The sequence below is a fragment of the Oncorhynchus masou genome, chromosome 30 (assembly GCF_036934945.1).
Source record: "Oncorhynchus masou masou isolate Uvic2021 chromosome 30, UVic_Omas_1.1, whole genome shotgun sequence".
Lineage (NCBI taxonomy): Eukaryota > Metazoa > Chordata > Actinopteri > Salmoniformes > Salmonidae > Oncorhynchus > Oncorhynchus masou.
The window spans coordinates 25,944,871-25,968,892 of NC_088241.1; the positions used below are offsets into that span (position 1 = coordinate 25,944,871).

Here is a 24,022-nt window from a genome sequence, read left to right on the forward strand (position 1 = left end):
CAATGTATCACTTTGGCTGGTTCTTCACGGTGTGAAGGAGGGTGTATTTAATTCTGGAACCAGCAACGAGCCAATGAAATGTCACGATCCACGTTACCAATGGCAACGAACTCCAAACAATCCTCAAGATGTAAAAGAAGAGCAAGCACAATATTCCAACCTACAGAATCTGGAGTCATTCACTTGTAAGTAATTCAGAAATTCCTAGCATGACAAATAAAAGTTGATTTTGTTTATTAAGCCTATTAATTGAACCAAGTGTACACTTTCAGGACATTTTTTAGCGTTTTTAGCTGCTATGTTCTTGCATGTCAACCATGTCAATGTCAGCCAGGTGTTTGAATATTAAATTACGAGACAGAGACATTGATGCGAGTAACCAGTCTTGTTCAGTACAAGGTGCTCATAAATATAGTGGTTTTGAAAAAACGTTCATTGTTGAATCACAAAATTACCTCTACAGTAGTCTGCTAGCCATTTGTGCATCCCTATCGACCCCAAGTGTTTTATGAACGTAAGGAGATGAGCTCACCACTTTCAATGTTGAGGAAAAACCGACGTGTGCCTCTTCCCGGGCCCATGAACCAGCAAGGGTATGTTCAAGAGAAACCAAAGTGGATCTTTTCCTAGACAATAAGTATTGAAATTAGATAGATTTACATGTTCATTTGCATTACTGATGTTTGGTAATTTCTCTCAAATAGGAGAAGAGTGCCTTTCAAGGAGAATCCATTTTCAGGTATGGGATTAAGGTCTTTCAAATACGATATTTCTCTTGAGCAGATGGCCAGGAGGCAGAACATAATTACAAATAATTTGTAGACTGCAAATTGACCACAAGAAGATATAATATTTTACTAAATCATAATAATTTCAAACCTCACGATCACATACCGTATCTCTCTATTGTGCATGGGAATACTTTGGAACAGATTTCCAAAATTATTTGCTGGTGTTTTTACAGTCTTTTACAACTAACAATAAAACATTTAAAAATAAATATCATGTTAGTATTATTTTTTGCTCATAAAACTTGAATGGTCAAATAAAATCACCCACGCGGGCCGTCAGTTGGAGAACCATGCTATAGTCTAACTATGAGATATCCAATTATTTGAAACATATACTGCCTCTGAATACAGCTCTTTAAAAACCTGGGGTCATTCTGGTTGTGTTCTTGTCTTTTCTTTCCTTTAGAATATGGAGCTACTCTGCTGAATGATGTATCTGCTTTGAATCACCCTGCGCCTCAGGCTCAAGCCACTGATAGTGTCTGTCCTTCCAAATCAAAAGCCAAACAAAGGAAAAGCAACAGTTGTTGTATGTTTGTTTGATGTCCTTACAACTCGCCCTGTGCTGAAATATTCACAACCACAACCAACGTCACATTTCGACAACACTGGAAATCTCATGTATGGTTGTTAGATCAGTATGTGGTGTGCATTGGCCACAAAATAATGTGTCTGATTTTCCTAATACAGCACTGTGGTCACAAATGTGGGTTTCCAAAAAGCCCGTTTGGGTTTCTGATAATGTACAGTAACATTGAAACAGAGTGTTCTCAGAATCAGTAAAAACATGTATGCGTCATTGTACCTTAAGACACTTTGGGGGGAAAAACGTCTGCCGAGTGTCATACAGTAGCCTTTATTATACAGGTATTACGCTTCTTGATCTAGTGAACTCTGACTGAACCCTACAGGTGCACCCCCTAGTGATTTTGAGCTGATGTCCTCTATGATGCAGAGGCTGACCCTGCTGGAGACCAAGGTGAAGACCCAAGCCCTGGACATTGACCACAAGGTGAGCCAAGTACCACACACGTTCAGACAAAGAAATTACATTGTACATTACATTTGAGGTATTTAGCACACACTTATCCAGAGCGACTTCCAGTGCAATCAATGGAAAAAAACGGTAACAACGCTTCTGTGAACACCTCCAGCGAGACAGCGTTTTGGTTAGATCTGAAATGGACCTCAACCACATCAACCTCTGTGATCCTCCGCAACAACCAATCAGAAGCATGCATTTTAAAGGAAAGCTCAACCACCGAATGCTGATGAAGTTGCACGTACAGGATGCCTGTCACACAAGTATCATACATACATACACAAGTATCAGTATGTATGAACAGTAGCTAAATGGTGCCAATACAGGTTTTCTAAACAAAAACAAAAACAAGAAATCTGCCAAATGTGTGAATGTTGCATCAGTATTCTGTGTTGGACCTTTGTTCGTTGTAGTTTGCATGACAATAGACGTATACTATAGTTATACTTATACTTATACTATAAGTGTGTGCTATAAGAGGCTTCTCATATTTTGATTGGCAAGATACTTATTATAGTTTGTATGATGAGGTAATAAGAGACCTCCTCAAGCAGCAGCATATTTTCCAAAGTTGTTACTGGCCCAACGCTCAAACCACTAGGCTACCTGCCGCCACTCTATAACAGTGGAAGCCACCCCTGTAAACAGTGTAGCTAACTACTGCAATTACCCATTCAATGTTTCACCAAAAGAATATACAGCGTACAGTGCATTCGGAAAAGTATTCAGATCCCTTGACTTTTTCCACATTGTTACTTTACAGCCTTATTCTAAAATTGATTCAATTGTTTTAGTTTTTTCTCATCACTCTACATAATGACAAAGCAAAAACTGTTTTTTTTTATAGAAATGTTTGCATAAGTATTCAAACCCTTTGCTATGAGTTGAGGTCAGGTGCATCCTGTTTCCATTGACCATCCTTGAGATGTTTCTACAACTTGAGTGGAGTCCACCTGTGGTAAATTCAATTGATTGGACATTATTTGGAAAGGCACACACCTGTCTATATAAGGTCTCACAGTTGACAGTGTATGTCAGAGCAAAAACCAAGTCATGAGGTCAAAGGAATTGTCTATAGAGCTCTGAGACAGGATTGTGTCGAGGCACAGATCTGAGGAAGGGTACCAAGAAATGTCTGCAGCAATGAAGGTCCCCAAGAACACAGTGGCCTCCGTCATTCTTAAATGGAAGAAGTTTGGAACCATCAAGACTCTTCCTAGAGCTGGGCACCCGGCCAAACTGAGCAATCTGGGGAGAAGGGCATTGGTCAGGGAGGTGACCAAGAACCCGATGAGAACTCTGACAGAGCTCCAGAGTTCCTCTGTGGAGATGGAAGAACCTTCCAGAAGGACAACTATCTCTGCAACACTCCACCAATCAGGCTTTTATAGTAGAGTGGCCAGACGGAAGCCACTCCTCAGTCAAAGGCACATGACAGCCGTTTGAAGTTTGCCAAAAGGCACCTAAAGGACTCTCAGACCATGAGAAACAAGGTTCTCTGGTCTGATGAATCCAAGATGGAACTCTTTGGCCTGAATTCCAAGCGTCACGTATGGAGGAAACCTGGCACCATCCCTACGGTGAAGCATGATGGTGGCAGCATCATGCTGTGGGCGCTCAGGACTGTGAGGGCTCAGGACATCAGACTGGGTCAATGGTTCACCTTCTAACAGGACAAACACCCGAAGCACACAGCCAAGACATCGCAGGAGTGGCTTCGGGACAAGTCTCTGAATGTCCTTGAGTGGCCCAGCCAGAGTCCAAAATTGAACCCAATCGAACATCTCTGAAGAAACCTGAAAATAGCTGTGCAGCAACCTTCCCCATCCAACCTGACAGAGCTTGAGAGGATCTACAGAGAAGAATGGGAGAAACTCTCCAAAAACAGGTGTGCCAAGTTTGTAGCGTCATACGCAAGAAGACTCAAGGCTGCAATCGCTGCCAAATGTGCTTCAACAAAGTACTGAGTAAAGGGTCTGAATACTTATGTAAATGTGATATTTCAGTTACATGTTTTTAATACATTTGCTACAATTTTGCTTTGTCTTTATGGGGTATTGTGTGTAGATTGATTAATACATTTTATAATAAGGCTGTAACGTAACAAAATGTGGAAAAAGTCATGTGGTCTGAATACTTTCCGAATGCACTGTATATATTCTTCAACCCAGTACATTTATATGACTTTTCAGACTTAGATATAATACTTTTTTACAAGGCAATTTTGATGTAGTGAATTACTTTTTCAAAGTAGCTTCAGTTAAACAAACTATGTTTCTCTTAAGGGTAGCTTTACTGTAGCTCAACTTCTTCCAGTGTGAAGTAATTGGTAGCTTGGTAAACTATATTTTCAGAGTAGCTTCCCCAACTCTGAAAACGGATACTAAAAACAGTAGTAGTCTATACACATCCGGCTAGTATTCTATGCATGAAGTACATGCCCAAATATTGATATATGTACAGACCAAGCTCTTGACTTGACAACATATCAATGTTTATTTTGTTATTTTCTATTTGAAGGAAAAAATAATTACAGCTCTGGAGGAGAAAATGAAGCTTCTTCAGAAGTCAACAGGTAGTTATTTCAGCCTACCATATATATCATACAGTTCTGGAACCACAGAGTTCCAGTCACAACACATGTAGGCCGAGTATGCATGTATTTATAGGAATACAGCCCCATGTAGGCCTGGTATTCATGTATTTATAGGAATACAGCCCCATGTAGGCCTAGTATTCATGTATTTATAGGAATACAGCCCCATGTTGGCCTAGTATTCATGTATTTAAAGGAATACAGCCCCACGTAGGCCTAGTATTCATGTATTTATAGGAATACAGCCCCACGTAGGCCTAGTATTCATGTATTTATAGGAATACAGCCCCATGTAGGCCTAGTATTCATGTATTTATAGGAATACAGCCCCATGTAGGCCTAGTATTCATGTATTTATAGGAATACAGCGCCATGTAGGCCTAGTATTCATGTATTTATAGGAATACAGCCCCATGTAGGCCTAGTATTCATGTATTTATAGGAATACAGCCCCATGTAGGCCTAGTATTCATGTATTTATAGAAATACAGCCCCATGTAGGCCTATACAGTGTTCTCTACTTCTGTCACCACCCTCATCTCTGTTAAGTGAAAATAAAAGATATTAAGAGTATGGAACAAGTTATGTTTGGTTAACCAAAACCATTCTGTTTCTGTGATTTTTAGAGAAAAACAGTGATAGGAGCAGAGAGGATGATCTCATAAAAACATGCCACAGGCTTCAGGGCCAGGTATCGGAGATGGAGGTAAGATCATCATCGCCATGGTAATACAACGGAGCAATGTTTTTTTTTGGTCCTCAGCGAACAGTTTGGTACATTGCACAGACATAGATGGACCACACAGTATTGAAAGCCATAGAAGCACTAACCTGTGTCTGTGTGATTTACAATATATCTTAATAAGTCAGTGCATGTCCAATTTAGACTTGAACTTTTCTACATACAGTATAACAGAGAAGTTGAGTTGTGGTGGTTGAGTCATCTCTAAGTCTGTTCTAAATAGTTTAGTTCACCTCTTTAACTGATGTCACTGCAAACTTTTCTTTAAACTCACAGTGGGTTTTTCCCCACTCAGCGGTTTCTGAACGACTACGGAATGATCTGGGTGGGGAGCGGAGAGGAGCGTGACACAGCCAGTCAACAGGAAGTAGAGGAAGCTGAGCAGACCCAGAGCTCCGAGAGAGGGGTGTGGCAACCAGGTAAAGGAACCAGGGAGTTATTAAGTGCTGAGCCTTATGCTGCAGATAGAAATATAATTAATAGAGCTGCTAAGATTCCCTATTCTATCTGACAGGTAGTCATATTCTTTCTCCGTGATACATTTCTATCTGAACATGCTTTAACAGTACACCCTCCTTAACAGGCAGCCAAGTAAAACCTAATCGAATCACATCTTCAAACGGTAACTTCCAACAGTACAAAGGAGCTGCCATTGTTTCAATGCACCAGTTAAAGTTTCACAAGCTGTGCTCATGTGATGCCTGGATGATTTTCAAACAGAAAATCTTAATTATGCATTCACTTATTATGGTGGCCTGTCTTTTGCAGAGACCTCTGTGGCCAGGAGGAACTTCCAGATAAACTTTGACCTGGTGCTCCAGAACATCCAGCAGTTGAACATCCTGGCTGGGGAGGGAGAGTCCTACGTCAGGGTCACGTCCACAGGGGCACAGCTGGCCCAGCAGCACCTCATTCCACTACGGCTCTACAGCAATGGCATCTTCATGTTCAATGGGCCCTTCCGCTCTTACCAGGAAGCCAGCACACAGGTACAGATAGAGACTATATAGGGAATACTCGCTATACCTCCAACTGGCTAGTCAGTACATAATCTCAGCACCCAGAACCAAATCAGCTACTGTTAAGGTTATTACGAGAGAGTACAACACACACCAGGTAATGAAACAGATTAGATATTTGAACCAGGCATGATTTTTGATACATTTTCACTTAAGATTCTTTGATTTCAATGTTTTGACTCTCTCAGATTGTAGCAGACAGAATAAGTACAGAAAGCTCAGTTTGTATCTCAGTCCAATGTGTCTGACACCCTGCCGCTCATGACTTTGCAGCAGTGCATGCAAGACCTGATGGACGGATACTTCCCTTCTGAGCTACAGGACAGGTTTGCAGACGGGGTGCCCTTTCAGGTGTGTGTGTGTGTGTGTGTGTGTGTGTGTGTGTGTGTGTGTGTGTGTGTGTGTGTGTGTGTGTGTGTGTGTGTGTGTGTGCTTTGTGTGCATTCGTGAATTTCAAATGTGCTTACGGTAGGAAAACGGACTACATGGACAATGTATTTCCTGTTTGTTTTGTGGTGAGTAGTGGGACGTCCTCTTTCGGTGTACACAGGTTCACGACAGGCGAGAGGAGGAGTTCCAAGAGAGGCGACCGTGGGCGGAGTTCCCTGGGAAGGGGCAGGCTGTGGTTGGATGCACAGAGGGGGAGAAATCAACAGACAGCTTAGAACACGCCTACTGTACCGTCTCCCAGATACCTGGTCGGTCCCCTCTGTATCGCTTCAATTTGTTCCCAAAAACGAATGCTACACTGCTACACTCTAGTTGAACCAACTGCAGGGGTAGAATCTCAATTGTATTTTTTGGGATTCCTCGAGTCCTCTCTCCCCGCCTCCTCCTGAACATGCATGAGATGGGGAGAAACCTTGGATCTTCTTTGGGGAGGCGAGGAGAGGACACGAGGAATCAATGAAATAATTGAATTTCATATTTGAAGTTGGTTTAACTATATGTGTATCACTTGAGATTCACCCCAAGCCTCTTTTGCTCTGACTTGAACATTGACTTTCCCACAGGCAGAAAACTGACAATGGACCAATTCCTGAACAGGCTGCCCAAGGTGGTGGTGAAGGCTGGTAGAGTGATTGACATCAGGGACTCCGTGAAAGCTAGTCTACAGGTGAGACTGAGATCTGTTGCATGTTTCAGCATATACCTGTAGATGATGGACACGCGTATACTATATGCTAGTAAATGCCTGTGTCTTGTGTTTAGGGCTCTTCTGATGCTTCAAACAGCCATGCTGTGACCCTCATAGACACACCAGAGCTACAGGCTATGAAAGAGAGGTATGCAGTTGTCTAGAAGTATTCGCAATACCTCCACTTCCACCACTAGGGGGCCTTGCGGGACCTTGTGACAGAGGAGACCCTGGAAGAGGGACACACATTTGCTAATGTGGATTATGAACCTGTTCTCTCTACTCTAACTCAGGTTGGAGTTGCATGAGACTGATCCCCATAACTCGGTCCGCGATGTCACCACACTGAGGGTGAAGTCAGAGGATGGCGAGCACACCTACATCATGAAGATGCGTTTCTCAGAGACCATAGGTCATCTGCGCCAGTATCTGGACAAGCACAGGTGGGTTGGGAGCCACAAAATGCTGTGCAGAGTATTTTGCCCAGGAAGTCCATCACGTTCACAGTACTTCATCTCAGTCACAGTGACTTTTGGGTCATGTTAATCTCGGACCCCCAGAACTAAAATCTTGCATTCCGCAAATGGAAGGGGGAGAAAGTAAGGAACTTGTATGTCGACCCTGCATTAAAGACAAAAATAGGTGAAAGAAAATTGTGATAAATAAAAAAAAGTATACCAGTTTAATTTAAGGACCCAAAAATTGACAGCTGTGCCATACAGATTGCAAAATAATTGGGAAGAGATTTTCGATGTACTAATTCCATGGCACATGGTTTATGAACTGATACACAAAATAACACCAGATTCAAAACGTACAAGTTTTTCAATTTAAATTATACAAAATTCTTGCAACAATAGAATGTTATATACAGTGCCTTCGGAAAGTATTCAGACCCCTTGACTTTTTCCACATGGAATAATAAATAAAAAATCCTCTGCAATCTACACACCATAATGACAAAGCGAAAATAGGTTTTTGAAAATGTATTAAAAATAAAAAACATACCTTATTTACGTAAGTATTCAGACTCTTTGCTATAAGAATCGAAATTGAGCTGAGGTGCATCCTGTTTCCATTGATCACCCTTGAGATGTTTCTAGAACTTGATTGGACATGATTGGGAAAGGCACACACCTGTCTACACTACCGGTCAAAAGTTTTAGAACACCTCCTCATTCCAGTGTTTCCTTAATTTTTAAAAACTAATTTCTACATTGTAGAATAATAATGAATACATTGAAACTATGAAATAACACACATGGAATCATGTAGTAACCAAAAAAAAGTGTTAAACAAATCAAAATGTTTTTATATATTGGAGATTCTTCCAAGTAGCCACTCTTTGCAATGATGACAGCTTTGCACACTCTTGGCAATCTCAACCAGCTTCACCTAGAATAATTTTCCAACCATCTTGAAGGAGTTCCCACATATGCTGAGCACTTGTAGACTGCTTTTCCTTCAATCTGCAGTCCGACTCATCCCAAACCATCTCAATTTGGTTGAGGTCGGGTGATTGTGGAGGCCAGGTCATTTGATGCAGCACTCCATCACTCTCCTTCTTGGTAAAATAATCCTTTCACAGCCTGGAGGTGTGTTGGGTCATCGTCCTGTTGAAAAACAGATGATAGACTCAAACCAGATGGGATGGCATATCACTGCAGAATGCTGTGGTAGCCATGCTGGTTAAGTGTGCCTTGAATTATAAATAAATCACAGACAGTGTCACCAGTAAAGCACCACCACACCATAACACCTCCTCCTCCATGCGATACGGTGGGAAATACACATGCAGGGATCATCCATTCACCCACACAGCATCTCACAAAGACACGGTGGTTGGAACCAAAAATCTCCAATTTGGGGTCCAGACCAAAGAACAGATTTCCACCGGTCTAATGTCAAGCAAGTCTCTTATTATTATTATAGTTGGAGAAACATCAAGGATGATCAATGGAAACAGGATGCACCGGAGCTCAATTTCGAGTCTCATAAAGAACTTTGTGAAACTCGTCAGTCAATTTTTTTTCTGAATACTTATTTCCGTAAGTATTCATAACAAGAATAGACTGACGAGTTTCAGAAGAAAGTTATTTGTTTCTGGCCATTTTGAGCCTGTAATTGAACCCACAAATGCTGATACAGGAGTGATGGTTGCTGATAATGGGCCTCCATATGCCTATATAGATATTCCATTAAAACAAATCAGCCGTTTCCAGCTACAAAAATAATTTACAACATTCATGTCTACACTGTATTTCTGATCAATTTGATGTTATTTTAAATGGACAAAAAAACATGATTTTCTTTCAAAAACAAGGACATGTCTAAGTGACCCCAAACTTTAACAGTAGTATATATATATGTGTGTATAAATAAAAGGATAACATATACAGTACCAGTCAAAAGTTGACACCTACTCATTCAAGGGTTTTTCTTTATTTTTACTATTTTCTACATTGTAGAATAATAGTGAAGACATCAAACTATGAAATAACACACATGGAAAAATGTAGTAACCAAAAAAAAGTGTTAAACAAATCAAAATATATTTTAGGTTCTTCAAAGTAGCCACACTGCCTTGACAGATTTGCACTCTTGTCATTCTCTAAACCATGAGGTTGTCACCTGGAATGCATTTAAATTAACAGGTGTGTCTTGTTGAAAGTTAAATTTGTGGAATTTCTTTCCTTCATAATGTATTTGAGCCAATCAATTGTGTTGTGACAAGGTAGGGGGAGTATACATAAGTCTGATTTATTTAAAATTCAAGGCACACATAACCATCATGGCTACCACAGCATTCTGCAAGAATACACCATCCCATCTGGTTTGCGCTTAGTGGACTTGTTTTTCAACAGGACAATGGCCCAACACACCTCCAGGCTGTGTAAGGGATATTTGACCAAGGAGAGTGATGCATCACCCGACCTCAACCCAATTGAGATGGTTTGGGATGAGTTGGACAGCAGAGTGAAGGATAAGCAGCCAACAAGTGCTCAGCATGTGGGAACTCCTTGAAGACTGTTGGAAAAGTATTCCAGGTAAAGCTGGTTGAGAGAATGCCAAGTGTATGCGCAAAGCTGTCAAAACAAAGGGTACTTTAAAGAATTTAAAATATATTTTGATGTTTAACACTTTTTTGGTTACATGATTCCATGTGTTATTTCGTGGTTTAGATGAATTCACTATTATTCTACAATGTAAAAAATAAAGAAAAACCCTTGAATGAGTAGGTGTCAACTTTTGATTGGTACTGTATTTCTTTAAAACAATATGGGGAAATGCAGAAAATTACATTGTGGATTTTATCAATCTATTTGCCATATTAAAGCTGATCCACCCCCTACATTTACAGTGCCTTGCGAAAGTATTCGGCCCCCTTGAACTTTGCGACCTTTTGCCACATTTCAGGCTTCAAACATAAAGATATAAAACTGTATTTTTTTTGTGAAGAATCAACAACAAGTGGGACACAATCATGAAGTGGAACGACATTTATTGGATATTTCAAACTTTAACAAATCAAAAACTGAAAAATTGGGCGTGCAAAATTATTCAGCCCCCTTAAGTTAATACTTTGTAGCGCCACCTTTTGCTGCGATTACAGCTGTAAGTCGCTCGGGGTATGTCTCTATCAGTTTTGCACATCGAGAGACTGACATTTTTCCCATGCCTCCTTGCAAAACAGCTCGAGCTCAGTGAGGTTGGATGGAGAGCATTTGTGAACAGCAGTTTTCAGTTCTTTCCACAGATTCTCGATTGGATTCAGGTCTGGGCTTTGACTTGGCCATTCTAACACCTGGATATGTTTATTTTTGAACCGTTCCATTGTAGATTTTGCTTTATGTTTTGGATCATTGTCTTGTTGGAAGACAAATCTCCGTCCCAGTCTCAGGTCTTTTGCAGACTCCATCAGGTTTTCTTCCAGAATGGTCCTGTATTTGGCTCCATCCATCTTCCCATCAATTTTAACCATCTTCCCTGTCCCTGCTGAAGAAAAGCAGGCAAAAACCATGATGCTGCCACCACCATGTTTGACAGTGGGTATGGTGTGGTCAGGGTGATGAGCTGTGTTGCTTTTACGCCAAACATAACGTTTTGCATTGTTGCCAAAAAGTTCAATTTTGGTTTCATCTGACCAGAGCACCTTCTTCCACATGTTTGGTGAGTCTCCCAGGTGGTTTGTGGCAAACTTTAAACTACACTTTTTATGGATATCTTTAAGAAATGGCTTTCTTCTTGCCACTCTTCCATAAAGGACAGATTTGTGCAAAATTCGACTGATTGTTGTCCTATGGACAGAGTCTCCAACCTCACCTGTAGATCTCTGCAGTTCATCCAGAGTGATCATGGGCCTCTTGGCTGCATCTCTGATCAGTCTTCTCCTTGTATGAGCTGAAAGTTTAGAGGGACGGCCAGGTCTTGGTAGATTTGCAGTGGTCTGATACTCCTTCCATTTCAATATTATTGCTTGCACAGTGCTCCTTGGGATGTTTAAAGCTTGGGAAATCTTTTTGTATCCAAATCCGGCTTTAAACTTCTTCACAACAGTATCTCGGACCTGCCTGGTGTGTTCCATGTTCTTCATGATGCTCTCTGCGCTTTTAACAGACCTCTGAGACTATCACAGTGCAGGTGCATTTATACGGAGACTTGATTACACACAGGTGGATTGTATTTATCATCATTAGTCATTTAGGTCAACATTGGATCATTCAGAGATCCTCACTGAACTTCTGGAGAGAGCTGGCTGCACTGAAAGTAAAGGGGCTGAATAATTTCGCACACCCAATTTTTCAGTTTTTGATTTGTTAAAAAAATTTGAAATATCCAATAAATGTCGTTCCACTTCATGATTGTGTCCCACTTGTTGTTGATTCTTCACAAAAAAAATAGTTTTATATGTTTATGTTTGAAGCCTGAAATGTGGCAAAAGGTTGCAAAGTTCAAGGGGGCCGAATACTTTCGCAAGGCACTGTATGTATATATATATATATATATATATATATATATACACACACACACACACACACACACCTGGCATAATTGCGTCAGATGCTTGATTAAATTCTTGGGGGAGATGTGCTTGAAAAATGTACTAACGAGGCAAGCGAAGTATCCACTCCTCTAAATGGGAATCGCAATTTGTCCAAATGATCAGTGACGAAGAATCTGCATGGCAGAACAAAGTTGCATCCCAGTCTGTTTGACATGTTATGAAAGCCCTGTCCTGTGCTATTCCATCACTATCAACTCTGTCTCCCTCACAATTTCAGATGGACAGATGCCACAGCGTATGATATCATCAGTGCGTTCCCACAGCGCTGGTACAGTGAGGACTCTCAGACACTCCTCTCCTGTGGGCTCACTCCCAATGCTGCTCTGCTGCTTAGGACTAGGCCAGGCCCTCGGCAATGACAGAGCAACAAATCACCCTGTCACTCTCCTCATGGTTATAAAATGCTGTATTTACTTTCATAAACATGTATATTCAGATCTGATAGGGATGTGACACTAGGGGGTGCCAACACTTACAGAACAATCCTTTTCAGGATCATCATGACATGGGAAAATCCTAATTTCCATAGGGACACTTGCATAATTATTGATGTAGATAATTCACCTTGGACCATGACTGCTTAAAAATAAAATAAAAAAGGTAGAGTTAGCGAAATAACATTGCATGAGCAAGATGCAAGACTCTCACACACACAGTATTTGTACATGGGCATGGGTTCGCTTCATACTCTTAGGGACCAAAACAGCAGAGACGTTTAGCCTGGCGCGCCAATGATCTTAGTTGTTGTGGAAAATTGGCCCACTATGCATTTACGTCATATCGCTGACTCTACCTTTAAAATGTAAGGATTTTAAATCAAAGAAAATTACAAGATCAAAGCCAACTTATTGAAAACAAACTTTATTTCTAAAATGTGTAAATACAATTAAGGATAAAAAAAATATATTCAATATAAACATTTACATTTTTGAAAAACATTTGACATAAGGCAAGTTTGTCTAACTTTGTTAAAGCTCAAATGAAAACTCACATTAGTCTCACCTAGACAATGTTAGACATCCAAATGTCTGTCCCAACTTAGTGCCATGATGTTCGTCAACTGAAGGAAAGCATTTGACGTGACGTTCCATCAATAAATCAAACCACTGTTGTTTTTTTTATCTTTGAACACTCAAACAAACTGGATGAAAGTTAGTGTTTAGTGATGTCACACTTTTTTTTTTTCATGGCAAAATACTGGCATCCATTAGTTAGTTATTAACTTGGAACCAAAACATTTCTTGCTATTAGATGGAAATAATAATACTATCAACACGGATGGCAGAGACATTTTGCTAGTGCAGATATGGGCACCAAAGTGAACACAGTGTATCAGGACAAAGTAGGCACAGGGAATCACCTGTTAAATTACAGTATGTTGCTCTGTAAGATAGACCCTTACCAACAAACCAGTACCACAAATAGTGTTAAGGAGTGTGTAAAATGGCTTCAGTCCTCATTGCCACGGACCGTTATCCCCAAAACTAGCTGTGAGTGAGATATCTTCTTCTTAGAGGACAACCCACAAAGAAATGTTTCAGGAATGTATTGAGTTGCTCTGTTGGCTTGAAACACTAAAATAAGTAAAGTTTTGAGAAAGAAACTAGCAAAAAAACTGGTGACGACAGCAAAAGTGCAGAACCTTAACAGTTTTGATCTACAGATTGATCATCAAAGCAAGCCCACTACCCGAGAGAGATATCTGCAAACATTTGTTTTTTTTAACTGTGCTATTGTACAGACGGGACAGATGTCTCTGAACAATATCTCAGTTATACTGCTGACAGAATGTCTTTTCAGTATTAGCCCTACCACTGTTAACAGCCACCCACACGCCAGACTTCAATGCTACAAATGTACCATTTTAAATCATGGTGGGTTAGTAACATTCCCTGTTGAATCACTCAAAAAACAGAATTAAATATTTTCAGTTGATTGTCAACCACATCCAACATTATTTCCCCAGAGGGAAGATTTAAATAATAAGTGTTATTTATTGAAAAAAGATAACAACCCCATCTATGTGTGTCATAAAAAGAGCGAAGGGCATCTTTGACAACAAAGACACACGTATCAGTAAAACATTTATAAAAACAAAAAAAACACACTGGTTTGAGAACAGTTCTTCCACCGTAAGCCCTTTGACTGAAATGCATGACCCCGATCAAGGATTCCTTCCCCAAAGGGCCAACATGAGATTCCAGTTCATACTCAATGAAGAGAGTAGAAGAAGCAAGGCCAATATGGAAGCCTTACCCCATTAGGCTGATGGTTCAGTCTGTTTTAGAGAAGCTAGCAGCTGGGGCTACTGGGTAATGCAGTTCTCTCCCATGTCCTGGGCGTAGCGGTCTGAGACTGTGGTGCGGAGCTCCTCCACATCACGACGCAGCTGCTGGGCTTCAGTCAACTTCCTCTGGAGGACCTCAGGACTCAGCCAGTCCTCCACCTGCTCTGCCATGGGCCGGAGAGCTGGGAAGAAGAAGAAACAGTTACTACACACTATGATAGTGACTTATTTTTTCACTCAGAATGTAGCCGGTTCATTTTTGAACGGTCTTCAATTGGCAAAAATGTAGCGCAAATGGTTTTCAGCACAAAAACATAAGGCATGTGGCAGGTGTAAATTCATCCTAAAAAACACAAATATAAGTGTGTATAATATATAACACACACACACACACACCCCTTAAATCACCAAACATTTTCAGGATTAGGTGACCGGACCTGGAAGTATGACGACAACGTATTACAACACTTGAAAAACCATGTTACACATGTATATAGCTGGAGGTATTCTGTGGCTGCAACACTTAAATTGATCAAACATTCATCTTTGACTTGTACCATCGCTCAAGCTACAACTGATTAGAAGCGTTTCAGGTTTAAGTGAAAAATAGCGGCAGCCTTTTTCGTTCTTTAAAATGCTACTAAACCTGTCGCGGCGCGGTGATCATCACTCACAGGAAACGCCAAGCAGCAGCGAGAGGTTGGGGTCTCGGCCCTGTGACCGCTGGGTCAGGACGTTGCAGAGGGAGCGCAGGTCGCAGAGGCATGAGGCCATCTCCCCGTGGAGACGCTGGGTGAGGCGGGCCCCGGCCGGCCGCAGCGAGGACGACGTCCGGTCCAGGTTCACCTTTTCCGAGTCCTCCAGACGCTCATGGAGGGTCAGGTTCTGCTCCGTTAGTTCCTGGTTCTGGGCCGACAGCTGGGAATACGCAGAAAACACACCGTTAGGAATGACAGAAATAGGCAACATATTCAACTCAAAGTTATTCCTACACCTAAAATAGTTGGGTGCTGGAGATACAGCTTATTTTACAGCTTGTAAAATAAAAAATGGACAGTTCAATGTCAATACTTATGTGCATGCTTAATGAACAAGTATTGAAATTTAACCTGTTTTCCAGTTCATCATTTTATGCATTAGGACAGAACATGAGCTCTGGAGGTTCTCAAGACAATTCCACTCAGAACATGGAACAGATTATTATTTCCAGTAGTGGTGTAGTCCTGTCCTACCATCTCACCTCCTTCATGGCTGTGCGGAGCTGGAGCAAACCCTGCTCTTTAGAACAAACCTCCTCTCTCAGAGCATGGGAGCCGCTCTCCTCCTGAGACCCCTGCTCCTCCAGGGTCCACACACACACACACACACACGGTTGGATATGGGTTAGGCATGGCTTGTAAGACCATATAGGTTACTAATAGAGATATCATCCAAGGTGTAAACAGATTCAATTCGTATCACGTACTACGATCTGTGTGCCCAGTTTCGTCGTCATCCTCAGCTGCTTCTCTATGACCTGGAGAAAGAGAGAATGGAACGTTTTAGAACCAGCACTAGACGACAACCACAAAAAGCAGCACAACATTCCAGAATGTAATGTACCGGTGAAATGTCAAATGTAAAAGCTATAGTTGGCAAGAAAGAAGGAACAAGATGAAAAGACTGGCCTTTTTAAGTCTCTGCTGTTCCTCTCGTAGGCTCCTGTTCTCCCCTCTGTGTTTCTCCACATCCAGGGAGGGTAACCTTGCCCCATCCTCCAGGCCCTCCTGCACCCGCTCTTGTAAACTGACACACACAAAACTAATAACCAAAACAGGTCATTATACAAACAATGTAGGTTATACGAGTATGCATGCATGTTAAAATGAGTATGTGTGTACAGTCGTGGCCAAATGTTTTTAGAATGAAACAAATATTAATTTCCAAAGTGTGCTGCTTCAGTGTCAGATATTTCTGTCAGATGTTACTATGGAATACTGACGTATAATTACAAGCATTTCATAAGTGTCAAAGGCTTTTATTGACAATTACATGAAGTTGATGCAAAGTCAATATTTGCAGTGTTGACCCTTCTTTTTCAAGACCTGTGCAATCCGCCCTGGCATGCTGTCAATGAACTTCTATGCCACATCCTGACTGATGGCAGCCCATTCTTGCATAATAAACACTTGGAGATAGTCCGAATTTGTGGGTTTTTGTTTGTCCACTCGCCTCTTGAGGATTGACCACAAGTTCTCAATGGGATTAAGGTCTGGGGAGTTTCATGGCCATGGACCCTGATTATTGAGGTTTTGTTTGTGCAAGAAAAAGGCATTGTTCGTCACCAAACTGTTCTTGGATGGGAGAAGTTGCTCTCAGAGGATGTGTTGGTACCATTCTTTATTCATGGCTGTGTTCTTAGGCAAAATTGTGAGTGAACCCACTCCCTTGGCTGAGAAACAACCCCACACATGAATAGTCTCAGGATGCTTTACTGTTGGCATGACACAGGACTGATGGTAGCGCTCACCTTGTCTTCTCTGAACAAGCTTTTTTCTGGATGCCCCAAACAGTCAGAAAGGGGATTCATCAGAGAAAAGGTATTTACCCCAGTCCTCAGCAGTCCAATCCCTGTACCTTTTGCAGAATATCAGTATGTCCCTGATATTTTTCCTGGAGAGAAGTGGCTTCTTTGCTGCCCTTCTTGACACCAGGCCATCCTCCAAAAGTCTTCGCCTCACTGGGCGTGCAGATGCACTCACACCTGCCTGCTGCCATTCCTGAGAAAGCTCTGCACTGGTGGTGCCCCGATCCCGCAGCTGAATCAACTTTAGGAGACGGTCCTGGCGCTTGCTGGACTTTCTTGGGCACCCTGAAGCCTTCTTCACAACAATTGAACCGTTCTCCTTGAAGTTCTTGATGATCCAATAAATGGTTGATTTAGGTGCAATCTTACTGGCAGCAATATCCTTGCCTGTGAAGCCCTTTTTGTGCAAAGCACTTGTTTCCTTGCAGGTAACCATGGTTGACAGAGGAAGAACAATGATTCCAAGCACCACCCTCCTTTTGAAGCTTCCAGTCTGTTATTCAAACTCAATCAGCATGACAGAGTGATCTCCAGCCTTGTCCTCGTCAACACTCACACCTATGTTAACGAGAGAATCACTGACATGTCAGCTGGTCCTTTTGTGGCAGGGCTGAAATGCAGTGGAAATGTTGTTTGGGGATTCAGTTAATTTGCATGGCAAAAAGGAACTTTGCAATTAATTGCAATTCATCAGATTACTCCAAAATGTTATGAAAAGTTTATGCAAATTGCCATCATACAAACTGAGGCAGCAGACTTTGTGAAAATTAATGTGTGTGTCATTCTCAACTTTTGGCAACACCTGGTATGTGATCATGTCCGAATGAGTGTATAGCTGTGTACCTGATGACAGTGGTGAGCAGCTCCCTCTCCCTGCGTCTCTTCTCCTCCAGCTGGGTGTCCCTCTCCCGGGTGTGTGAGGGAGCCTCCTCCAGACACACCTCCAGCTCTCTGACCCGGCCCTGCAGCTGGAACGCCCGCTGCTCCACCTCCGACAGCTAAAAACACACACAACGAATATCAGAAGATTTATACATCTTATTAATGTGATTCCTGAAACAGTGAACGCCAGTTAGCAATAAAAAGACGACCTGGGACGTGACCGTAGAAGCACCCAGTCATTTTGACGAGGTAGGACGCAGTTGTATTGAGTGAGATTAAGGTATGTGTGTGTAATGCGGTCTGTGCCAATTTTGACCTGTTTGTTCTGGCCCTGGTAGTCCTCCATTGTGGGCAGGTCAGCGAGGTAGCACTCCAGAGTCTCGACGCGCTGCTGCTTCTCTCGGTTCTGCTCTGCCTCCTTCTGGCACTTCTTCTTCAGGCTGTTGATGTGCTTGTCCCGGCTGCGAATCTACACACACAACGTCAAGTATGGAATAGCGGTCACTTAAAAAAAAAATAGAACATTTCCCGACTGCAACACCACACACACCCAGTTATTAAGTCACATGAAATAACTGTCACGTTGTGTAATTCGAAAAGGGAATCAGCTTATATAATTAGCAACTGGACTATCAATGTAGCAGTGTGATGTTGTGGCCCGGCGCTCAGGTTCTCACCCTCTCCTCCTGCTTCTTCATCTCCTCTGCGTGCCTCTCGCTGGTCTCCCTCAGCGCATCGTTCAGACGCCGCGTCTCCGCCTCCACGGCACCGAGGCTGCGCTCTGCCTCCTCCAGGGCGGCGCAGTCACCTCGCTCTGCAAACTGGGCCCGTAGGAAGGCATTCTCCCTCTGAGCCTCCTGGAAGACACACAGGAAAGACTTCGAGGTCATCCGTGGCCGTGTGGTATCAGCTCATGAAGTATGTGTGTGGCACTGGATAAGAGAGATGAAAAATGCCAAAGAATGTGCGAGTGTGTTCAGCTCACCTGCAGTTGGAGCAGACACGTGGCGCCAGTAGGAGCGCCGCGGCCGAGCAGGGCTCCGTGGACCTGCAGCTCACTCTCCCGCAGCTCCAGCTGAGACATCTGCTGCTTCTGTCTACAACAACACAGCCCAGAGTAAACCCCAGTGACATTACATTTACATTTAAGTCATTTAGCAGACGCTCTTATCCAGAGCGACTTACATGGTCAGATACCACACACACACACTTCCCCTGATACAGCCCACTGTAAGTGTATAGAAAATATTTTGCTTTTCTGGGTAGGGCATTAGATATCCCTTACCCCAGGACACTTGAAAGGAGCGTCTTCATGGATCAGAGCTCATTTTCAGCCTACCCAACACCCAAGGCTCCGATGAAGGCGTGCTACGCCAGAACATAAGTCAGTTTGTCCCCCCAAAAAACCCAGCTCTATGCAGGCACTTTTTCCCTTATATTCCTGGATAGTCACCACTTGAAGTGTCATGGGGTGAGGAATACTTTCTTGGGATTACCGCACAGTCGCGCACCTGATTCTTTTGTTCAAGCAGCGCCGGAGTGAGTTTGGGTACCTTTTCAATCTGAGGTAATAGGTGTGTACCTCTCTATGGCGAGCGCCTTCTCCTTCAGAATGCTCTCGTTGGCTTTGATCACCTCGTCCCACTTCCTGGTCTCTGGTGGCATGGGGGGGGTGGAGTAGAGAGTAGGGTACTGGCCCACCCCAGCAGTCATCATCTGCGCAAACACATTGGACATGCCCAACTCAACTATAACGAATACCGAACAGCCTTATCACCAAGGAGGAGGCCATCTTCTTTAAATTTGGCAACATTCAACCATTTTCCTCACATAAAAAAGTGATTCCATTGTCCCGACATGGGCATTTTGAGCAGGTCTAATGTTGAGAACTACATGTGTAATCCAGAGTGAAATGGGGTCCGTCTTTCTGCTTTCTGGTCCAACTGCTCAGCTCACCTGCATCTGCTCTATTTGCATGCGGAGACTCTCCAGCTGCTGCTTGTGCTGCTGTTGCCAGCTGGGCAGCTTGCTGCATCTCTCCTGCAGCATGGGTTCATAGGCCTTGGCCTCCCTCAGCAGATACAGAGAGCTTGGGTACACACCTGCTGACACAGCCCCAGTTCCACCTGGCTGGCTGCTCCTCTGGCTGTAGGGGTCTGGAGCTCTGGGGACCCCCGGCCATGTCTCGGGGAGAGCCTTGTAAGAGTGCTCCATGGCACCCCTGTAGGCCTCCCTGCTTCCCTCTGGAATCTCCCCCAGGCTGGTCATCTGGAGCCTGAGTCGGACGTCGGGGCAGTAGCCCGCCAGCAGAGCAGATTGGTTCATTGTGGGCATGTTGAACCTCTGGCCCTCATCCATGCAAGAGTGGTCCCCCGAGGGGAACAGAGAGTGGTCTAGTCTGTTTACCAGGCTGCGGCAGCGGCTCAGGCAGTCCGGCTTGGGCCCGGTGGGGTCGACTCGCCCCGCGCCGCCTTGTGCCATATCCAGGTTGGGCGAAGAGGCTGATTTGGAGAGGGAGGACGACTTCGAGTTGGAGGTTCCACCGGAGGTTCGGGAGCCCGAGGAGGGCCGGTGTGCCTCGGCAGAAGCCTGGGAATCTTCTTGAGAACGGGGCTGGGTATTGGAGGCCGGTGGTCCAGCCGTGGAAGGCATGACATGGGCAGTGGGGATGGGAATCTGACTGCCGATGGGCTGGAATGAGGGGCTGTTGCTGGAACTGCAGAAATCTGGGTGGGGTAAGAGAAAGGAACCGTTAGAGTTGGGTCCGAATTTGAAGCAGCATTCATTTAGTAACAATAAAAGGTACTTTGCTTTCACTGGGAAGTGGTGAACAAAAACTGTCACTCAGGTGGCATTGAATTCAGTGAATGGCCTTGAAAACAGTACAACTCTTCCTTTCTCCAAACAATCTCTGGCTTAATATTCCTTTACAGGGAGTTGGTATGGTGTACGTACCCAACACCAGTCACACTATTTTCAGATGGTGATGTGAATCATACTACACACTGTGACTAGGGTCAATGTGTGGCCCAGTTGACACCACTAGTACTGACTGACCTGGTAAGTAGACCTTAAGCAACCCAACTTAAAAGCAACAGGTCGTTACTAGAACATGCATCTTAGAGTTCGTCCCTGGTCCTTTCCAATGCATTTTTTTCTTTCTTTAAAGGGCAGTGTAATTCAAAGAAATCTTAAGACAGTTGTGTTTGCTTGAATTCATTGCAGACAGAAAAGACCATTCATTCACGAACCAAGAAACCCATTGCGGTCTCCTTACCACATGCGAGAACAGACAGGCAAATAGCCTAACCTCAGATCATTAGACTACACACCAAAGATACTCATTTTGATTGTGTCATAATGGCTATATTTTGAAATGGAAACCGTTAGGCACATCCGTTTTCAAATTAAGAAACCTCCGCATTTAAAGCACTGAAAACGAGTAAAAACAACAACTAGGCCTGTGTGACAGCTAACAGCAGACCCCATACACAAGCCCTACTTCATTACAGCTATTTAAAGAGAAACCGACAGAGCACTGCTCACCTGGCACTGGGAGAAACGTGTTATTAGACGTGACATTTTTTTAACAGCCCAGCGGAAGCGGTGAGCTGCAGCAGCAAGATGTTATAGACGGTTGCAGAATTCCTTCCAATGCATTTTTTTTCTGGAGGCTCGAAGGTTCTAGGCTGACAGCAGTGTAATGTCGCGGGCAGGAAGGCCTTGTTCAGCAGGGAGTATTGTCCTAGAGAATAACCAAGCCAGGCTGCCCTGTACAGAGCTCGGAGCAACCTCCACACACAAACAGACACAGGCAGGAAAGGTTAGGGGTATTTATAGCCCCACTCTCAGGTTACAGAGTGATCTGTGCTGGCTGCTTATTTAAGCACATAGCCCTCTCCCATCGTCCCATGCACGTCACATGCGTACACCCCAAAAGCGAGACTAAAAACAATGAGAGGGAGGCTAAAAAAACTCCCCCCAAAATGACGTGTCTCATTTCGGACAGAGCCGTGCTTAGAAAAGGCAGGGGGAAATAACAAATTAGTGAGCACACAACGGGAAGGAACTGGCAAAGACAGAGGCTCTTACATGGAAAACATTCTTCAAATTAAAAATGTTCAGGTGCCCTCGAGGCTTGACTGATTCACGAGTGTCTGGCAAGGACAAGTCCAAACAGAGGGAGATCAAACTAAGCCTATGTGGAATTGAAGTTGAGAGTTAACTCTCCAGCAGGTAATGGTTTATAAGCTAACTCAAAATCTAATTCGGCAAATATATGCTACCCCAGCAGTACCGGAATAACTGTGACCAAAACATAAATATATCACACACTGAAATACACAATTGGAAAGTAGGATACAATGAGGTGCATTCAAAGACCAAACAACTTCATCCAGGGCCCCAAAAACAACACATCAGTGCCTATGAAGGATGACCTGTCAGAGTGACCTTGGAACTCTGACACTACACTGACCCTTTCCTTTGATGGTTTAGACTGGAGTAAGGGCGTTGAAGGAGTCAAGACTCATGTTGCTAAGCACCTATCAGTTACAGCACGGGTGTATCAGCGGCACTAGCTTGCTTGACAGTTGGGCCCAAATAGAAGTGTCTCGTTAAATGCAATTCTCCTTTTAGTGTTCAATTGTGAATGCAGATGGCATGGCGTTATTACAATAGTTTAATGGACTCACCCCAATTATTAGAAAAAAAACTATAGACTCACAAATAGGCTTAACACAGGCAAACACACAGACATACCAATAAAGCACTCCAGTCTCACCTTCACTCGGGCATACGGACAGTACATACACCTCCAGTCCTAGTACTTCCCAAATTATGTTCTAATATAAACCCCATTGGATGCAGCTAATCTGTAAGCATTAAATGTATCACTCAGCAAATATGAAGGGGGCAAGGGTTCAGAGTTTCCATTTAGCCATCCAGTCCTAGCATTCCACCCCCCTAACCCCCAATTAGGTTGGCAGAGCAACCTGGTAAAGGCATGTAATCTACCCCTGTAAATCCCCTGAGCATCCAAGGATCATGAGCACATCACCCTGCCTATAAATAGGCTATACACAACAACATAGAGGATGCTGACCTCCGACCCCTTGTTCCAAACGTAACCGTCGCAGAGAGAAAACAGCAAGCTGCTGTGGATTTCTCCTTTTCGTTCACATCGACTGCTCTGAAATTGATATGGTAGGAAGGGGTCAGGTACCCTAGCGTTTAAGAGTGTTGGATAAAGATAAATCAAGAAAACTGTCATTAATTTTGACGTTTTTGCCGAGGACATCTTAGTTATGCAGTATTTCTCAAGTTATTTTTTTTGCATGAAAACTAGTACTCTGGTTGAATGACAAACACTCCCACTTGGAGAAGTACTGTTGACCAATCACCAACGAAGGGGCGCAGACTTTTGCTACCAAACTTGTGCACGAACAGCCGGAAAAAGACCTGCCAAAGACCAAAATGTCATAATATAGGCGCAAACTGTTTAGACTGGGAAGCTTTACCTGTCAGCTTAGATTCCAGGTATGTCTGTGAGGTGGTCATTCCACCTGTCAAGAAAAGAGTGTGATAAAGGGTATCTGTGTGAAGTTCTGGGCCACATTCAGATAGAAATGCCATAAATAGAACCAACATGACTCCTTGTTCTACATGTTGGAGATGCATGTTTGTTCTACATAACATATTTATATCTGGTCGTTTCAAAACGTTGTGTCCTGCTGAACCTGCTCCTTGAGTGGACAATGGTTCTAGCCCTAGAGCAATGTGATGTGCAGAACAGTGAGAGAAAAGTATAGGAAGGAACAAAACACAAGCCCTTCCCTCCCCTTGTTATATATCACAGCAATTGCTCAAGAGGCTACAAAGTAGGGCCACAGCAA

The 24,022-nt window shown here is 43.1% G+C and overlaps 2 protein-coding genes across 5 annotated transcripts; one reads left to right on the forward strand and one right to left on the reverse strand.

Moving 5' to 3' along the window:
• The first annotated feature begins 98 nt into the window (after nucleotides 1-98).
• Nucleotides 99-13,533, forward strand: LOC135522443 (UBX domain-containing protein 11-like). Of its 4 annotated transcripts, XM_064948700.1 has the most exons (15): nucleotides 99-185; nucleotides 464-593; nucleotides 705-739; nucleotides 1,198-1,320; nucleotides 1,703-1,803; nucleotides 4,354-4,408; nucleotides 5,056-5,135; nucleotides 5,467-5,590; nucleotides 5,940-6,160; nucleotides 6,464-6,541; nucleotides 6,741-6,888; nucleotides 7,204-7,307; nucleotides 7,403-7,476; nucleotides 7,622-7,771; nucleotides 10,193-10,558. In XM_064948700.1, the coding sequence occupies exons 2-15, from the start codon at nucleotides 523-525 to the stop codon at nucleotides 10,350-10,352; spliced, it is 1,524 nt and encodes a 507-aa protein (XP_064804772.1). In that variant the 5' UTR covers nucleotides 99-185; nucleotides 464-522; the 3' UTR covers nucleotides 10,353-10,558. The 4 variants fall into 4 exon arrangements, with proteins under 4 accessions (XP_064804772.1, XP_064804773.1, XP_064804771.1 ...); XM_064948701.1 differs by lacking the exon at nucleotides 10,193-10,558 and adding an exon at nucleotides 12,611-13,533 and having other exon boundaries at nucleotides 113-593; XM_064948699.1 differs by having other exon boundaries at nucleotides 113-593.
• Nucleotides 13,534-14,414: 881 nt separating this feature from the next.
• LOC135522984 (centrosomal protein of 85 kDa-like) lies at nucleotides 14,415-23,687 on the reverse strand. The gene is made up of 12 exons (XM_064949722.1): nucleotides 23,648-23,687; nucleotides 20,085-20,854; nucleotides 19,711-19,844; nucleotides 19,114-19,225; nucleotides 18,806-18,985; nucleotides 18,445-18,597; nucleotides 18,090-18,244; nucleotides 16,348-16,465; nucleotides 16,149-16,196; nucleotides 15,921-16,031; nucleotides 15,355-15,598; nucleotides 14,415-14,862 (listed from the first exon to the last, which is right to left on the reverse strand). The coding sequence occupies exons 1-12, from the start codon at nucleotides 23,685-23,687 to the stop codon at nucleotides 14,699-14,701; spliced, it is 2,229 nt and encodes a 742-aa protein (XP_064805794.1). The 3' UTR covers nucleotides 14,415-14,698.
• Between the last annotated feature and the right edge of the window lie 335 nt (nucleotides 23,688-24,022).

Coding starts and splice junctions, on each gene's coding strand:
- LOC135522443 (XM_064948700.1), top strand. CDS start 523: ATGAGCTCACCACTTTCAATGTTGAGGAAAAACCGACGTGTGCCTCTT. Junction 1,321..1,702: donor AAGGAAAAGCAACAGTTGTT/GTATGTTTGTTT, acceptor TGAACCCTACAG/GTGCACCCCCTAGTGATTTT. Junction 5,136..5,466: donor GCCAGGTATCGGAGATGGAG/GTAAGATCATCA, acceptor TTCCCCACTCAG/CGGTTTCTGAACGACTACGG.
- LOC135522984 (XM_064949722.1), bottom strand. CDS start 23,687: ATGACCACCTCACAGACATACCTGGAATCTAAGCTGACAG. Junction 19,845..20,084: donor TGCAAATAGAGCAGATGCAG/GTGAGCTGAGCA, acceptor GTGTTTGCGCAG/ATGATGACTGCTGGGGTGGG. Junction 15,599..15,920: donor TCCGCACAGCCATGAAGGAG/GTGAGATGGTAG, acceptor GCGTATTCCCAG/CTGTCGGCCCAGAACCAGGA.